The sequence below is a fragment of the Phyllostomus hastatus genome, unplaced genomic scaffold (assembly GCF_019186645.2).
Source record: "Phyllostomus hastatus isolate PE091 unplaced genomic scaffold, TTU_PhHast_1.1 phas_contig_1162, whole genome shotgun sequence".
NCBI lineage: Eukaryota > Metazoa > Chordata > Mammalia > Chiroptera > Phyllostomidae > Phyllostomus > Phyllostomus hastatus.
In genome coordinates, this window is record NW_025333537.1 from 8,411,227 (window position 1) to 8,429,689 (window position 18,463).

General features: G+C 54.5%; 1 protein-coding gene across 2 annotated transcripts in view; it reads right to left on the reverse strand.

The window, feature by feature from the left end:
* Nucleotides 1-518: 518 nt before the first annotated feature.
* Nucleotides 519-18,463, reverse strand: part of PTPN11 (protein tyrosine phosphatase non-receptor type 11) — a 56,875-nt gene continuing 38,930 nt past the window's right edge. The window contains exons 8-16 of one of the 2 annotated variants that reach the window (XM_045842233.1): nt 16,101-16,180; nt 15,813-15,971; nt 11,320-11,451; nt 10,390-10,544; nt 9,393-9,460; nt 8,732-8,883; nt 3,435-3,547; nt 1,579-1,670; nt 519-875 (exon numbers count right to left, since the gene is read on the reverse strand). In XM_045842233.1, coding sequence (XP_045698189.1) covers nt 1,601-1,670; nt 3,435-3,547; nt 8,732-8,883; nt 9,393-9,460; nt 10,390-10,544; nt 11,320-11,451; nt 15,813-15,971; nt 16,101-16,180 — 929 coding nt within the window. In that variant the 3' untranslated portion in view covers nt 519-875; nt 1,579-1,600. Of the gene's footprint in view, nt 876-1,578; nt 1,671-3,434; nt 3,548-8,731; nt 8,884-9,392; nt 9,461-10,389; nt 10,557-11,319; nt 11,452-15,812; nt 15,972-16,100; nt 16,181-18,463 lie in introns of both variants that reach the window. The other variant, XM_045842225.1, reaches the window with a different exon arrangement.

Here is an 18,463-nt window from a genome sequence, read left to right on the forward strand (position 1 = left end):
AGGGGGCACCAGCAAGATGGGCGGTGGGACAGCTTGGCTGAGCCCGGTCCGGCTTCGAGGACGGTCAGGAACAAATAAAGAACTCTGGTAAGCCACTATGTTCCGGGGAGGTCTGTTAGCGACAGCCGGTAACCGAGACACTGGCTAGTCACAGGTGCACTCTCCCTAAACACACGGATGAAAAAAAAATACACACGGCGAGCATTTCCCCACCACAGCCTTCTCAGGCAACGGGCTGAAAGGGCATTGGTCGTCCGCAAAGAAAAAAAGCGTGCCTTTTATTCTAAATTCCCATGATTTTTTTAATGGCGATGCAGAGGACAGTCCACTCCTGGCAGTCTGGGGCAGGCGCTGGCTTCGTTATCATCTAGCCGAAGAGAGAGGCCATCAGCATGGACCACCCGCTGCTGACGAGTGACGCCGAATGACACTGCGCTGGCTGGCACAGACCGCTGTTACTTGATTTCCCCCACTTTCTCCTCTAGCAATTGCCCTACCGCTCCCCATGAAGTGGGGGGAGTAAATGTTCTAAGGTTATACAAAGGAAAAAAAAAAAAGCCAGTAACTAGGATTCGAAGCATCACCATCTGCAGAGCAGAGGGCACAGCCGAGCTGCCTCCTCCGTGTGGAACACAACTCCGTCGAGCCCGCCGCTGTCCGCAGGGGCAGAGGTGGCTTCCCATCGGAGGACGGCGGTCACCGGGAGGCAGGTGTTGCTGGGTGAGAAGACAAGGGTCTTTAAACGGTTTCACATTCTGTTCATCAAAGAAGGGGGAGTCGACCACAACGCAAGCCTTCAAGTTTCAAGTTCACGCTTCACATCAACTGCCTTGCACCTGTTCTTGATCGTTTCATGGAGAAGTTGAAGTCTACATCTGGGGGAGAGATAAGTTAGAATTTTTAAGGGGCACGTGTCTAGAAGTTTGCAAGGCATTAAACCACTTAAAAAAATAGCTTTACAGCTTTTCAGTAGACTGCCCGTTGACACGAGAATCTCAACATGAAATACTGAAAACGGTGAGTTTCCAACTTACTAAAACACACATCGCACATGGGTCACTGTTTAAAAAGGTGACTGACAGGGAGGAGGTGGACCAGGGACATGAACTCCCAGCTCTAGAGCTGGGAGGGACGCGGAGCGGAGCCGGTCGGAGGCCCGGACTGTGCAGCGCCCTGGGTCGCGTGGCCCGGCGGCGGAGGCGCCCCGACCCCAGCCGTCCCCACGCTGCCCAGGTCCCTGCACACCTCCTCCCGGCGCAGCCTGGGTCGGTCAGCGCCAACAGAAACGGCAGGCACGCCGGCCTCCGGTGCCCATCGCCAGTGTCAACCATTTCTCACTAGTAGGTGCTACCCTGGCCCTTCGCAGAATGAACTCTGCATTTGGTTTTAACGCTCGATGAACTCTAAAACAGACCCGCTTTGGGAAAAAGAAGTTCAAAGGGAGGAAAAAGGAGGCTGGCTCGCACAGCTCCGTTATCGGACACTCTGCTGAAACGCTCGCAGCCTCTCTGCCCGCTCGAAGGGGCCACGGACGCCACGGAGGACGAACGGACACGGCCCTTGCGCTGGGATACCCACTGCAGGAGCCTCGGCGGCGCTCTCATCTGAAGCTCTTCTGCTGCTGCATGAGACCCACGTTTTCATAGACTCGGGCGCTGTCCTCCCTCATCCTGCAACGAGAAGGACGAGCACGTGAGCAGAAACGCACACCACGCCGCCGTGTGGGGCGCCTGTGAGGCACCCGGTACAATATATTCTCTGGGGACCAGCTGCGGTGGAGACACGGTCCCGCCCTCCCCCCGCCCCCACCCCCCCAGAGCTGGCGTTTTAGGGCAGGACAGAAGACACGACGACCGTACGGCAAAATAAACTGGAGTTAAAGCGGAATAAGAGCCTTGAGCCCCACCCTGCTCGGGGGGTCTGGAGGAGAGTGAGCTGTTTTCCAGGCGGGCAGAGCAAGAGAGGACTGCACACAGAGCCCCCTGGGTCAGACCGTGGGACACGGAAAGGAGTGGCTCTAGTTTCAGGCAGAAGGGTCTGAATGGGCCAGAGTCCCAAGACGGCAGGTAACGCACAGGAGCAGTCAGACCCCGGATCTGGCTACGCCAAGGGGACCATGGGGGCGTGAAGCTCAGTGGTGGGGTTGGGGCCCCGGGAGAGGGACCAACGCATCCGAGCCCCAGCTCTGCACGCGGAGCCAGGCAGGCCGGGGGGATGAGGAGCCCCGCGGCGGTGGGTGCTAGCCCTAAAACCAGCAGGAGGGGCTCGGGGCCCCGGTGTCCTGGGGCTGCTCCCTCTGTGGGGAAGGGTGGGAACAGAGACAGAGAAGCCGGCAGTTGCAGGCAGGCACCCGTGACAAGGGAGTCGTCTGAGCTGATTCTGTTGGGCCAACACCACGGTGGGGCGGGGGAAGCTTTCTGGCAAGGGCTCGAGTCCGGACAAACTGGTTCCGCTGCAAATGACCGGAGATGGTGGTTTAACACGCACTGTCCCTGTCGGTCCGCCGGAAAAGGGAGAAGCAGCGTGGTGGGGAGAATACTCCTGTTGTGTCATTTCATTTCAACGTCAAATAGGAAAAAACACATAATACGAGCCTCATCTATGCTACTGAGAATGTTCAGAGCCCATATTACAGTCAGCAGGGGTTTTAAATCCACGTCGGATTTAAATGGAGCTAATGGAGATAAAACTCTACGGAAGGAAAAAAGCAAATGTTACGTATACCACCGAATGACTGCAGTATGCAGAAAATAATAACTTAACAATTACCATTCACATAATCGATTTAACTGATGTTTTCCTGTCGTGCTTTAGTTTAAAACAGGAGCTGGCAAAGTTTTTCTATGACGAACCAGAGAGTTGATAATTTAGTCTGTACGAGCCATACACAGGCTGTGTCATATATTATTCTTGGAGTGTGTGTGTGTCTGTGTGTGTTTGTGTGTGTGCGTGTGTGCATGTTAACAGCCCTTTGAAAGCCGTCCCCGAGCCGCACAGAAAGGGGCCGTGGCCGGGACGCGGCCTGGGGGCTGCAGCGCGCTGACTCCCGGCTGAAACCCCGGAGCAGGTTTCTGCGAACGTGGCGAATGAGCGGGTCACGACCCTGTCGGCCTGTTCGTGGGCAGCTCGCTTCCTCTGACTCGGCAAACAGTGTTAACACCTCGCAAGGGGTGCCACCCGCCTCTGCGGCAAAGCCCACCCCCCATCGGAAGAAAAATCAGGTTCTTCTTCCAGAGACCCTCCACTTGACACGCACACAAACCCGTGTAACCCTGGCCGTGCGGCGATCGGCCTCCGGTGTAGGCGGAGTAGCACTCAGCCGGCCACCGACAGACGCAGGGCGGGCGGGGCGACAGTTCAGTGAAGGCGAGCGCTACCAAGACCTGCAGTTGTTTAGGCTTCTCCAGGGAGTGACGGGCTGCATTGCTACTTACTCTGCGCAGGCGGGCGTCGGGGTACAAGGCGGGAGGGGGCTCTGGTCTCCGCTGGTCTGGTCCGTCAGGGAATACTTAATGTTCGTGTACTCGTGACCTTTCCTCTTGCTTTTCTGGAAGGTAAAGGTTGCGTGTATGAGGAAATGTGACTTTTTTAAGGGAACCCAAAGGCCAAAGAAAGGCACCGCAGAAAGAGAGAGAGAGAGAGAGAGAAACGGGTCGGCTCCCGAGCGCTCAAGTGTGGACCGCGTGCTGGGAATGCGCCTCCTCCACATACACACGGCGCGGGCGCGGAGAGGGCTCCGGAGGCACACCGCTCAGGAGCACGGACAGCCGCGCGCTGACAGCCTGCCGCGGCAAACCGGGTGCACCTGCTCCTGGGCTGCGAGGGGAATCACACCTTCTCTGCAGGATTAGCGCCTCGTCAGTGCATCGCTCGCCGGCACGGCCTGCCGGCCTGCCGTGCACTTCAGGTAAACAGGCGGGGAAAGAGCTCCAGAAACAGTGTCACTCCAGGTGAAAATGGCACGCGGGCACGAGGACAGTGGCGCTCTTGTCAGGACCAATAAGGCACTGCGTCCCACCTTCCCCGACACCCCAGACCCACCCCAGGAAAGACCCGAACACCTTTACAACTTTATTTTTGCCTCCAGAGACTGCGGGGGTGGGGGGAACACGGCGAAGAAAACCGGTAGCACGTAAATCTCCTCTCAGGTGCAGTGTGACCTACGTCTGGTACAGGTCTGGGGAGGACTCGCCCCGAAGTGACCAGCTCCAGAGACCCGCCCCGCCCCGCCCGACAGCTGTCCTCGCGCAGTGCCGCGTGCACCGTGGGGCGGCTCCGGAAACAGTGCGCGTTAGACCGGGTGCCGGTGCCAAACACGGATGCACAAGCGGGGACTTCCGCTCGCCACCGCGGGGGGAGGGAAACCAGCACCGTCCCCGGGGCGTGCAGCTGGTCAGCACTGGCCATACCAACGCGCTGGTGTCCAGTAACAGGGAAAAGGCCTGCCTCCTGCAACCTTGGACACTTACTGGTCACCACAAAGTCCTCCTGGTTCTGCTTGTCTCCCTGGTGACCGCCGGCCTCGCCCACCCACACCACCAGTAATTAATTCGCTCCCTTGTCCCCCTGGAGCTGCTCCGGCCTGGAGCCCACCCATCCTTCCCCCTCAGGCCTGGGCCCTCTGTTTAAAATGAGGGTCTTTTTATGTCACTCCTCTGCAAGGCCTGTCCCCCTCAAAATCGGGTCTGAGCTCGCTTTTCCAATCCCACCATCACACCCCATGATCCCCTCCAACTCTCCCGCGCTCCAAACACACCAGCTTATTTCCACTCCAGAAACACGGCCACTTCGGTGGCCGGCGTCCGGCACACTGCCTGGCGCGCCGCACAGCCCACTCTAACGCAGGAACGAAGACCCGCGCGAACCACCCGGTCCACCCGGAGGGCCCGCTGCCCGAGCCTCAGCACACGCTGCAGCTGAGGGTCTGCGAAGAGAACCACGGACAGCTGACTGGTACTCCTCAAAAGCGCCACAGTCACGGGAACCAGCAACGACTGAGAAACTGTCACAGGTCAGAGGATCCCGAGACCGGAAAAGGTTATTAGTGGGAAAACTGTAGAGCTTAACTGAGAGCAACGCATTGGGGTTAATTTTATAGTTTTGACAGATGTACCACGGTTTTGTAAGATGTCGACGTCCAAGGAAACTGGGTGAAGGGTGAACAGGAACTCTCTCTAGTATCTCCGCAAGTTTTCTGTGAATCTAAAAACTGTCCTGAAATGAGACATTTCTTTAAAAAAAAAAAACCCTGGGAGCAGGGACAGTGGGTTGCATTTGTATCCGGGAGGCTACAGAGAGAGCCGGACTCGAGTGGCAATTAGCTAATCAGCGATTCAGAAAACATCACATCAGCACAAACAAGCGCACTCGGGACCCAGGTCTCGGCTTCCAAACACCGACTGACTCTTCGATGGAAAGAACCAGGACTCCTTTGGAAAATGGCTGGGAACGTACGAGGTGAACCCGGATCATCTTGTGGTGTCAAAAAGCCCCTCGTGCTCCAAAAATGGGGACACACCTAAGGGACATGGGAGCCAACCTAAAAGGTCCGTGCTCGCGAAACTGGGGACAACCTGAGCAACAGAATAAGTAACGGACCACGACCCATCCTGACTCAAGTCAATAAATGAATAGCCGACTGAGGGAGAAGGGACAGCCTGGCCTTCGCGGCGGGCTTCCGACGCATACACGGAAAGGGGGTGATGGGGAGAGAGAATGACCGCTGGGCACACGTCCCAGGAGGAATTTTTCCAGGCCGTGAATGGGCGTTAAATTCGCAGGCACGAAGTATGATGAAAACTGGCTACTGACGTAGTCTTGGTGTTAAATAACAAGGGAAAAACAGTAAGTCGACAGTGAAGAAATCTGACCGACCACACCTTAACCACACAGTGCTCCAAGGTAGCCCGGCCGGCGCTGAGACGCGTCGGCAGACGGGGCCCGACTCGGGGGCCGCACGCACCCCGGACCTCCTCCGGAGAAGACGCCACGCAAATCCAAGCTGAGGGGCCTGCTACCAAGGAACTGGCCTGAACTCTTCAAAACCGTCAGGGGCACGAGAGATAAAGACTGAGAAATTGTTCCCGATGAAAGGAGGCTAAATCTGCTTTAACTGTCATGCACTGTGGCCGTTAAATACACCACGTGACCCAGGACCACGTAAAGGGCACGGATAAGACAGATGGGCAAAACCTGCATGTTGTGGTCTGTAGATGAAGAAAATAGTGCTGTGTCATGTTAGTTCCCTGACTTTGATCATTTTGCTATGCCTGGGGGAGGGGGGGAGAGAGAGAGAGATGGGGGGAGTATGAATGAATAATCAATTGTGTTACTGTGTGAACACAGTCAGGAAAGTTGAGTGAAGGGAATTCCGCACGCTGCTTTTTGCCAATGAAAAAGCTGTCACACTGTAAGTGAAAGTGAACGAAGAACTCTCCTCTGCAATGGCAGAAAGAGTGGGAGAAGGGCCGCTCACAGAAACTCTCAGGCATTCTCGGTCCTGCCTCATTTGCATTTCCCCTGGACACCCGCCCCAGCTTCTGCACGGCCTCTGTACGCGTGGTGTCTCTGTTTCCCCACTTCCTTCCCCACCGCTCCCCTCCCATGACTCATTTCTTTCTTCCATTTTCCCCCTTTAGCAAATTCTTTCCCTCCCGGAGTTTCCTCAAGCTTCGCCATTTGGGAAATGCCTGCATCTCCATAGAATCAGCAGCGCTCCTACATGAGTCTTGCTCCTCCGTTCAATGTACAAATCAGGTGGGCTTCACGTTTTCAAGTCTGCCCTGAGCCTTTTGCTAATTGAAAGAGTACTTCTCACTTGACCACAAAACCAGGTAGCAAGTTCCCACAGTGAAGCGAACAATACAGTGCAGAAAACTACCTATTACAGGAGCCCATTTTTTAAAGTAAATGGTCTGAGCCGACACATGTTTCCTAAACACGGAGGCTCACACGCCACGTAGTGGCCAGGTTGTGCAGCGCAGTGGCCCGCGTGTGTGGCACCGAACGCTCACCGGCTGGACGAACGAACGCGTGGGTGCACACACCCCGGCTCCCTCGGGCGGGACCACCAGGGACTTCACGTGCCGTCCACATTCAGTGTCTACACCCTAGGTCTTTTTATTTTTTTAACTTTAGAGAGAGACAAGGAGAAGCACTGATTTGTTCCACTTACTGATGCACTCCTTGGTTGATTCCCGCATGCGCCCTGACCGGGGATCAAACCCACAACCTTGGCGTATTGGGACGACACTCTAACCGACTGCACTACCAGGCCAGGGCCAGTTTCTATATCCTGTGTACCACAATACTTACATTATTAGAGAATGTGTCTTGCTGTTGTCTGCTTCTTCCCTCCAAAACGGGACAGTGATAAAAAGATTTTTGTTTAGTGTGTAAATCCAAACTGCAATCTCAGATTTAGGGTTAGCGAGACCACATTTGGTAATAAGAAGATCTGAAGTACTCTAAAAGCTGGGAGGGGAAGTCCCTAAATTCTCCAAAACAAGGATGAAAACCAAAGCCTCTGAATGACACGGGGAGTGCTTCCCCCAGCTTTCCCCAACCAGGCTGCATGACGTGCTCCTAGTTACTTATTGCCCAAGAGCGTCCAGTTCGCCGGCGGGGCTGCCCTCTCTTGCTGTGCATTGGGAGCTCCTCTCTGGGCATCTCCCTGTGTTAACCATTCCCGGCCCAAATTAAGTAAAACCAGAAGATAAGTGTCCAACAGCCTATAGTAACCACCTAAGTATTTCACAGCACTTACAACAACACAGTCAGATTTACAGCAAGGAGGTTCAGAACCAGGAGCTTGCTCATCGTGTGAGCGTCCACTTCTGGACATACACTGCTGCGGAAGACGTTCTTCTACAAGGAGGCAGTCCACTGAGTGCTTCGGAGCGAACTGAGAACCCGCCACACCAGCTGGCCCGCTCAGGCTAACCGAGCTTCCGTAACGCAGCCACCGGCCTGCTCGTCCAGTCGGGTGGCGGGTCCCCCTTTTGAGAAGAGCTCAGTTCCCACTGTGAGAGGCTGAGTCCCGCGGAAGGCAGCCAACAGGGCAGAGCAGGCACATGCCCCTGACGTTCGGACACCACCCATGGCTGCAGCACGGCCATGGGGCCGGGGTGGGGGCGGGGAGGGAGACGCGCTCGGCCCCCCGAAAGAGCAGTCTCCTCATTTCCCTCGTCTCAGCTGATTCCTAATTAACTCAGCTTTGTGTCTGTTATGAATAGCTTCAAATGGCAAGGCTCCAGTGCCACATCCTTCTTCATTATGCATGCTTATTAAAATGGAAATTTCACCGTTTCCAACTCGACCAAATTGGTGTTTCAAACCACTGTATGCTATTAAGAGTGAAGCATTCATTTACGGGATGGAATCAGGATAAATATGGCCTGGATCAAACTGGAACCGGCTGGAAACTTGGAGGCCCTGAGTCTAAGCGTGCTGTGGGAGCGTGGGGAACCCTCCCCTCCCTGCGTGGCACCTCCCCAGGCCACCAGGCCCGGCCGGCGGCAAGGCGAGCCTCCCCAGGCTCCTCCGGACTGAAAAATCAGAGCCGTGGAAGAAGGAAATTTGCAGAGAGGCCCTTTCTGGTTGGGGACTCATCTCCCATTCCCAGATAAGGCCAGTCACCTATCCAAGCCCGTCCTGATCAAAAGGAGAGCCTTCGCCAGCTGCCCAGAAAAGGAAATGAAAACCCGCTCGCCAGCCCGTCCAGGCGCGGTACCTGCTCTTCTTCGATCCTGCGCTGTAGTGTTTCGATATAATGCTGCACGGCCATGTAGATGAATCGGTACTGTGCCTCCGTCTGGACCATCCCTGACCGCTGCGATCGCACCATCTGGATCGTCTTGGGAACATCGATGTCACAGTCGACGCCTGCGAAGCAAGCACCACGAAGCGTCAGGAGAAACGGCAGAGCCAGGGTAAGGGGGTTGGACGCACAACTTCCAGCAGGCTAAGGCATAAAGCAAATTTAGTCTTGCGTGTTCTGCCGAACGTGTTCCGAGGGCCACGGCACCGGCCTTCTGATCGATACCCATGATCCCAGACAACTGCATGATAAAGGTTTGGAAGCAGGGTTCCCCCACTGTCCAACACCCCACGCCGCCAGCCAGGATTAGGCGGCTGGGCAGAGAACGCCACTGCATACTCAACAAGAGGCCACAGCAGGGGGATCCCCAGATCCTGGGCTTCGTCTGAGGCCGGAAGCTGAAACGGCATCACTTCCGTTCCCTGGCAAACATACTGAAAGTTGAAGTCCTCAGCCTGGATTTTTGTGAAAATTTTTAACATTCAAATACTCTTCCCCAGGCTGTTTTCACCAGCACTTCCCGTCCACAAGCTACAAACAGGAGCTGCTGCGCCCTGCCCTCCGGGTGACCTACCTTTCTCTCTGATGATGTCAATGAGGATGTCAATCACAATGAACGTCCCTGTCCGGCCGATGCCAGCACTGTGGGCGGAAGCACGAAGAGCGATGGCAGTAAAGTCATCCGTGGGGGTTTATACTCAAAGCCAAGCTATTAATAGAGCAGAACCAATATCTGCTCTTGGGAGCATTTATACGATTGTCTACTTACACCGGGAAATGAATTTGCTAAGAGCACAGGGCTCTGGAGTCAGTCCAGCCCGCGCTGGGAGCCCAGCTTCTCCAATACACAGTGTGCCTGGGGCACAGTCTCTTACCCTCTCTGACCCTCAGCTGCCTCATCTGTGAAATGGGGGCAACAGTACGTGTCTTACAGGGTTGTTATGCAGGTCCAATGTGAGTCGTGTGTGAAAAACACTGGGCCCAGAGCAAGTGCTCAGTAAGTGGGAGCTTTTTAAAAACCAGACAAATAAAGCTTCATACACATCTGCTTGCCCAACACATGCATGACATTTAGGAAACCAAACCTTCCCCGGTATGACCGGGAAGCCCAATCCCAGGCACCAGCAGCCTGCAAACTCTGGGGCGGACGCCACAGGACTGGCTTCCAGAGGGTGGGCAGGGTCCTAATCTTTTAAGCAAATGACTGTATTGTCGGGGAAAAACATGTCTCATTTCTGTGGTAGAAGAGACTAGAATCACAATCGAAGAGATGAACACTAAATTACACTATTGAAGAAGAAAACCAAGCAAACATTACCAGACTAGGAGCTCCTTGCAAATAAGGACCGTGTTCGCCAGCCCCTGTCCCGCGCCACCCCAGGACCCCAGCAGTCCTGTAGGATCTGTGAGAAATCTACTTTGGGGTCAAAGTGTGCCTTAGTGCAGTGTGTCCAGGCCTCACACAGAGATGAACTTCTCCCCCCAGGTGGGTCTGGGGTGGGGAAGTCGGAAGCAGCCCTGGGCGTTTGGAGACAGACAGGCCGGGGCCCGGGGGCGCGAGGGCTGGTCACCTGCAGTGAACCACCACTGGGCCCGCATCCATGATGCTCTCCTGCTTGTGGTGCACCTCCTCCAGGAAGTCCAGCACACCCCCGGGGTCGCTGGGCACGCCGTGGTCCGGCCAGGTCCGAAAGTGGTATTGCCAGACGGTTCTCTCCGTATTGCCCTGGAGTAGAGCCAAGAAAAACCAGAAAAGAATTAAATAAATCAAGGGACTGAGGCACTGCCTGGCCTTGCTCGCTCAGATCCCGCGTGAGCTGAGGGGGCTGGCTGACGCGAAGCCCTCATACTCCCTTCGAGGTCCTGGACCGCTGAGTTCCTGGACCACGTCTCCTTCGGGATCTGGCAAGGCGATCCCGCACACAGCTCTGCCTCTGTCCCAAGAACCCAGACGCCTGGTGCGGCAACGTGTTCCTCAGGAAACTCCAACCCGAACCACCTCTGAGTCACCAGGGGCAGGCAAGGCCCCCAATCCTCCTCGTCCACGCACTGCTCAAACTGGGGGGCCAGGAGGCCTCTGGGACCCGGGGCTCTCCCCCCACCGGGTGAGCAGACAGGTATTCCCTCAGGTCACTCATTCCTCTTTGTCCTTTTGTACCCAGACCCCCTCCCCCCGCCCCCGAGCCACACACTTTTAGGGTAGTATCACGATACTTGAAACCTGTGCTGGGTACAAAGCAGGCAAGAAGACAGGCTCTGCCAGCAGACGGCTGCACGGAGGCCCAAACCCCACCTGCCGTGTCCCGAGGCTCTGTGAGGGCAGGGGCTGTGTGTCTCGCCTGCGGTCTGCCTGCAGGGCCGCGGGAGGGCACCCAGTGAGCGGCTGCCGGACCAAGGAGCGAGCAAGCGGGCGGGTGCCTGCAAATGTGAGTGCCTGCCCGGCGCTGGGGGCCGCGCACCACGAACAGCTGCCGAAGTCTAAAATACGACAATATACTTACTTGTCCAACCTTGGAGAGCTTCAGTTCTCGTAACGTGTAGTCATGGGCAGCGCTTTCTTTGACGTTCCTGACACGCATGACCCCGTATTCCTTCAGAGCGTACTCGTCGGGCCAGTACTTGACACATTTACTCTGAAAGGGACCAGGAAAAAGACGGTCAACGCCTGTGAACTCCGACAGAAAAGCCTAAACTGGCGGAAAGCGGATGTTCAAGCCTTGCCCGGTGACCACGAACATGTTAAACGGCCCGACACTGAACTGCTGGATTTCCAAAGAAAAGGAGAGTTCAAATTCTAAACGCAGGCGCTTGGAGGAACAGGGAGGAGAGGGGAGAAGCCGCCGCCTGTGCAGAGTGGCCCGAGTAACACACGCACAGATCAAAGGAGACGTCGGGATGTGTTTATTGACTTCCAAAGAATCAACGATGCAGAGAGAGGGAACGCCCAGGTGGGGGCGCTGTCTGCAACCACCGCGTTTGGAATTCTCCAGACCTGCCAGCCGCTCGCTCGGCAGGGAAGGCAAGCAAGGACTCCGGAGGTGGACGGGCTGCCTCCCAGGCCAGACAGTCTGGTGCGTCTCCCCCAGCGTGGGAGGACTCCGCGCCTTACCTAACCCAAGTGTGAATACCTCCAGCCCAGAAAGGCAGCCGACGGGGTTCTGAACCAGCTGCTTTTTCTATATCCAGATCCATCTGCTGCCTACCGCACGTCGCCTCCACTTAACTGGCTGCCTGGGGGCGCCATGCAGGCAAGAGCTGCCGGCTTCAGAGCAGGCAGCTGGGAAACATGGCCCCGAGAGACGTCGTCCCTGCTGGCTGCCGAAGAGGAGGAGGTTCCGCTCAACGAGAGACGCGTCCGCACGTACGTGGTGACGTGTCCTGGGCAAAGAACGATCTTGTGTTTTGGTTTTTTTCTGGGGGGCGGTCACCCATGCCACTCCCTTTCCACGACTGAGACACGAATAGCAGCAAAAGAAAGTTTCCCTGTACGTTAGGGAGACAGAGAAATCCCCGGCTATAAAACAAGAAGTGAAAGAGAAGCTGTGGACCAGCCCCACAGTCCGAGGTCAACTGAAAGAAAAGGAAAACGTGGGAGGAGGAAAGTTGGACAGAAGAATTGAATGCATGGTGCGACCTTTCTGCTTAGCACGGCTTGGGGTCTTTTAGTGTTTAGAGTTTTGAGTTCAGCTTCCCCTGCAGTGTTTTGTGGATCCAAGTACCCTGTGACAGATGTGACACATACTTTTCTCCAAATAACACTTTTAATAATAGTTGCACTCAAGGCTGTCGGCACTGGCCAGTCAATTCCGAGAGCTGCTGTGGCGCGGAGACCACAGAACCAGACCACAACTCGAAAGACGTTTTAGCTGCCTTTGAACAGCTGGGAACTCCTGCAGGCTGCCTCCTGCTTCTCCACGCTCTGAGGTAAACCTTAACAACAACAAAAAAAATCTAAACCGTGAGGGCTAACACTTTAGCTTTTAAAGCCCGGGGGATCCAAAGGAACCCAGAGTCCGGTTTTTATTCTGTGCAGAGGGTGGGCGAGGTAACACTGACAGACGGGGTGCCAGAAGGGCCTGCGGAGGGAAGGAAGGCCCCCCCGTCAGCCCCTGCGCCCACCCAGTGAGGAGGAAGGACGGGAGAGCAGGCACGCACCGGGGTGAGCAGGTGAGGCAGCGCGACGTGGGCCTCTGTGAGTCTGTTCTTGGAGCTCCTGGCAGCTCTTCTGAAAGGGACCGACCCCGAGTCCCCTGCAGTGCCACGCGCACCCCATCTTCACGGCCCCCACGGCCCCCAGGTGCTCTGAGAAACAGGCGGCCTCCTCTGCCCACCGTCAGGCAGCACATGGGACGGAGGGCGCTGCTGTCCTCTCCACCCTCAGGGCAGGTGACACTCACCTGAAGCGGAAACCAGGAAGGTGTCTGATCTGAACCACCAATGTCACTGCAGGAAACCTTTGCTTCACAACGACCAGATCAGGATGCAAGGTATGCAGAAGTGTATCGGCCACCGCACGACAAGGAAAACCCACAGGGTCGCACCGCCCTTCGCAACTGTGAGAGAAGTAGGGCAGCGGGGCTAACACCCCAAACCACCCGTCTGTCTGTGGTTTGACTCATGTGCATGACTGCTTTACAGGAGCCTATTCAAGTGCGCCTGAAAAAGCACTGTGACTAGAATGCAAACAAAAACACAGAACTTTCCCACATTAAAAAAAAGAAAAACAACCTATGTGGATAGGCTCACTTTGGGATAATACACAGAGCTCTCACGCAGTGAGATCCGTCTGCTTCTCTGTAAGTGTGGATGTCACGATTTCTGAAAACCCGAAGAGTCGAGAAGAATGTGGGGAGGTGGGTGCCAGGCGCACGCAGCTGCAGGGGTGGGGGGAGCGAACACCGGGACAACCGCTCTGGAAGGCGGTTTGGCAGGACCTGCACCCATTTACCACGGGCACTCGCTACAACCTCTCAGTTCATGACATCTGTCCTAGAGAACCACTCACCACACAGACACAAAGGGAAGAGCAAGAATGTCCACTTGAGCACTGTTTATAAAGGCGAAAACAGAAACAATTAAATGCCCGGTGCACAATGGTCAGTACATCATGATACGTATATACCACAAAATATCATGCAATTACTATGAGACGGACCAACATGTATTAGCAGAAGTTAGAACACAGCAGGGAAGAAAACCCAAGATGCACGATGAAGTTACTGTATGAAACCACTTTTTCATACCCTAATTTTCAGGAAACAGTACTATGTACTTCTATAAATACACACATGTATGTATGTAAAGGAATATACAAGGCTTGTCCGGAGAAAGTCCAGCCCTTGTTAAGACGACGAGAATGGTGTGTACAACATCCATGTAACCCGGCTGCCAAGGAGAGTGTCCTGGAATGCACATGCGTGAACACTGCTGACTTCACTGCACTAGTCAGTGGGGGTGGCAGACACCACTGCGTGAGCATGTGTACTGTGTGGCCGTCACATTCACAATGACTGAGCGAGTCCAGCAATAACTCTGCATCAGATTTTGTGTCCAGCTTGAACATTCCTCTGTGGAAACTATTTGGATGATTGAGAAGGCTGCAGCTATGGGCTACTGGTGATTAGCAGCTTGACAACAATGTAACCACTCGTGCATCACGCCTTATGCAGGGTTTTTTGGCAAAACATCACATGACCCAGGTAATTCAGTCCCCCCTACAGCCCAGATGTGGCACCCTGCAACTTCTGCCTTTTCCCAAAACTAAAATCACCTTTGAAAGGGAAGAGGTTTCAGACTGTTGATGAGATTCAGGAAAGTATGACGGGGCAGCTGATGGCAACTGGGAGAACTGTGTGAGGAGTCAAGGGGACTAATTTAAAGGCGACTGAGGTGTCATTGTCCTACGTACAATGTTTCTTGTATCTTCTCCAATAAGTGTCTCTTTTTCCTATTACAGGGCTGGACACCTTCTGCAGGCAGGCAATGCCTATGGTAACCCCTTTAACACGTGCATGCATGTAAATGCCAAGAAGAGAGTGTAGAATGACACGCATCAAACAGGGGGTGTGCGTGTTGGAGGAGGGGACTGAAATGGGTGAGCAAGGGAAGGTGACAAAGGCAACTTTAACCTTAACCGTGTTTCACTATTTCTAGGAACCCACTGTTCACGCAAGTCAAATTAATTTTTAAATGCTTAAGGGTCACGGTGAGTCCAGTGTGCACAACCCTGGAAGTCACGCTGATTTATTAGTCGTCTGTTCACCGGAAAGCACCAGCTGGGCCTCCCTACACGCCCTTTCTGACTACTGCTTCCAGGTCAAAGGGTCGCAAGTCTGGATTTCCCCTCCCACCTGCAATAGCTGAGAAACTGGAAACACGAGACGACACCTGTAACAGGACTAGTCTCAGGGACATTCAAAGTTATTGTAAACGTATCCCACGTGCTCACGGGTGCAGGGAATGATGCACATGGGAAAAAGACATCCAAGATATTACACAGACCCTAGCGAAACTTCTAGAGATGAACAGGACAACGTCTGAATGAAAGACGCACCGAGTGGGACTAAGACTATGCACTGCCGAAGGAACTACCCAAAATGAAACACGGAAGGAAAGAATGAGAACTGGGGAAAAAAGAAGAAGAAGAAGATCAAAGGCTCAGTGAGCAGTAGGACACCCTCAGACAGCCTCATATAGGCACAACTGGCGTCCCGGGACAGGGTGGGGTCAGGACACATATTTAAAGAAACGGTAAACACTATGTAAATTCGGAAAAAAAACAAAAACATGTACCCACAGACCCGAGAGGCTCAGTGAACCCCAAGGAGAAGAAACCTGGAAAACGCTACACCGAGGCGCGCCGTCACCAAATTTCTTCAGCGCCCTTTTTCCCAGAGGGTCGGTCAGCTTAAGCTTAATTTGTTTCTTCCGTTCTTGACGTGGTCAGTGTGAGCAATAATTTTAAAACATCTGATCGGGAGAGCGTGTACTGTACCTTCCCTCTCTCCACTTCTTTCGTCGTCATGACAATCACTCGGGAATTCTCCTGAAACACCATCCGCCAAAAGTCATTCACCGTGTTCTGCAGACAGCCTTGCGTGGCAATGTAACTCTTTTTGGGCTTTGAATTGTTGCACTTGGTTTCGAATTCAGGCTAGAAAATTGAGGAGGAAAAAATACATCAAACGTTTGGAAAGTTGCTTTCAGGACACGGGAGAGGATTTAAACGAAAAAACGGGCTGGCGGCCTGTGGCCAGAAGACGCTGGGAAAAGCTCGGCTTACCATGATGATATTCGCGTTGATGTAATCGGAAACGGGCTCGTTGGGGTCGCCGTCGTGCAGGACCACCCTGGTGTGATCGACTGGAAGGGAAACAGACGACAGTCACAAAAGCACTCCGACGGCGTCGGGGCGAAGCGGTCCGCATCAGTCCACCCCCAGCCTAGCCCCAGTTTGGTTCATCTGGTGATGGAACCACACGAAAAATTAAACCCTGAGTGAGCACGATAGTAACCGCGACACCGCAGGACGCCTCAGGACGCTGCCTGTAAGAGGAACCAAGCAGCAGCGCCCTCTCCTGGGCTGACAGTGTGCTACGGAAACGCAGGGTGTGGTCAGCCGGAGAAACTGGGTGAGGGTGCGTGACGCCTTCGATGTATTTGTACAGCTTCTAGTGAATCTAAAATTAATTTTTTTTTTAGCCCTGGCTGGTGTGGCTCAGTGGACGAAGCACTGGCCTGTGGACCAAGGGGTCTCCAGTTCAATTCCCGGCCAGGGCACATGCCTGGGTTGTGGGCCCAGAAGCAACCCACTAATGCTTCCTCCCACATCGATGTTTCTCTGCCTCTCTTTCTTTCTCCCTTCTACTCTCTCTAAAAACTAAGTAAACTTTAAAAAGAAATTTTTTTAAAGTTGGGCTTTTTTTTTTTAAAGGAAGAATAAAGTACAGCTAAATGACGTAAGGGCTGAGATTTGCTTGCAAGCAGCCGGAATCCGGGGAGAGAGGAGAAGTGGCCAGAGCGCAGGGGAGGCGAGCCCGGGCGGGAGCTGGCAATTACTGGGGCTGGGGGACGGGAACGTGCGGCTTCTCCACACTGTTCCGTCTGCTGGTGAACACATGGGACATTTTCCATAATGAAAAGGGGTTTCAATGAAGCAGAGTGAAGCAGAGTATCTAGAAGACGAGGTTCTGATGTATTGACTGCCCAAAGTCCATGCAAGTGGTATACAAATCTGAGTGCCCTGTCCTAAGAAACGTATTTTACAATGGACATAAGTAACACAGTTAGAGGTTTAAAAAATAGTGTTCCCCACCCAGCTTGACAGAAGCACACTGCTCATCAGAGGCGAAGTCTCACTGGGGTCTCTGAGGCAGGGAAGGCAGTCGCACTGCATGTGGGCACCGCGTGCCATGGTTCCCTTCACCTCCTCCTGCACCCCTACACTTCCTGATGCGCAGCATGAGGTGTCCTGCACCCCTACACTTCCTGATGCGCAGCATGAGGTGTCCTGCACCCCTACACTTCCTGATGCGCAGCATGAGGTGTCCTGAACCCCTACACTTCCTGATGTGCAGCATGAGGTGTCCTGCACCCCTACACTTCCTGATGCGCAGCCCGAGGTGTCCTGCACCCGTACACTTCCTGATGCGCAGCCCGAGGCGTCTTGCACCCCTACGTCTTCCTGATGCGCAGCCCGAGGCGTCCTGCACCCCTACACTTCCTGATGCGCAGCATGAGGTGTCCTGCACCCCTACACTTGCTGATGCGCAGCATGAGGCGTCCTGCACCCCTACACTTCCTGATGCGCAGCCCGAGGAGTCTTGTACCCCTATGTCTTCCTGATGCGCAGCACGAGGCATCCTGCACCCCTACACTTCCTGATGCGCAGCCCGAGGTGTCCTGCACCCCTACACTTCCTGATGCGCAGCATGAGGTGTCCTGCACCCCTACACTTGCTGATGCGCAGCATGAGGTGTCCTGCACCCCTACACTTCCTGATGCGCAGCATGAGGTGTCCTGAACCCCTACACTTCCTGATGTGCAGCATGAGGTGTCCTGCACCCCTACACTTCCTGATGCGCAGCCCGAGGTGTCCTGCACCCCTACACTTCCTGATGCGCAGCATGAGGTGTCCTGCACCCCTACACTTCCTGATGCGCAGCCCGAGGCGTCTTGTACCCCTATGTCTTCCTGATGCGCAGCCCGAGGCGTCCTGCACCCCTACACTTCCTGATGCGCAGCCCGAGGCGTCCTGAGTGGAAATGAAAACTTGGACATGAAAAGGACGAGGCTTCCCCAAGGTCATCGGGACCATGCTGTGGCTCAAACTGACTCCCTGCCGAGTCCTCACCACCCTTTCTCAGTGTTACAAATGCCTGCACGCTCTCCCATCCTGACCTACGCACATCACAAATAATCCACGTGGATGTGACACACGTATACACCAGGCACGCGTGCATCCGTACACAAAAAGCGAAGGACTGCGGCACACACAGATGGGTTTACACACAGTCTGACCGAGTGGCTCTGACCTGACCAAACAGGGCAATGCTCTCCCAATTTCATCACTCCCTGCAATAAACTTCAGTAACACGGTGTCTGAACACCGGGACATAAACCCACACGTACAATTACATACACAAA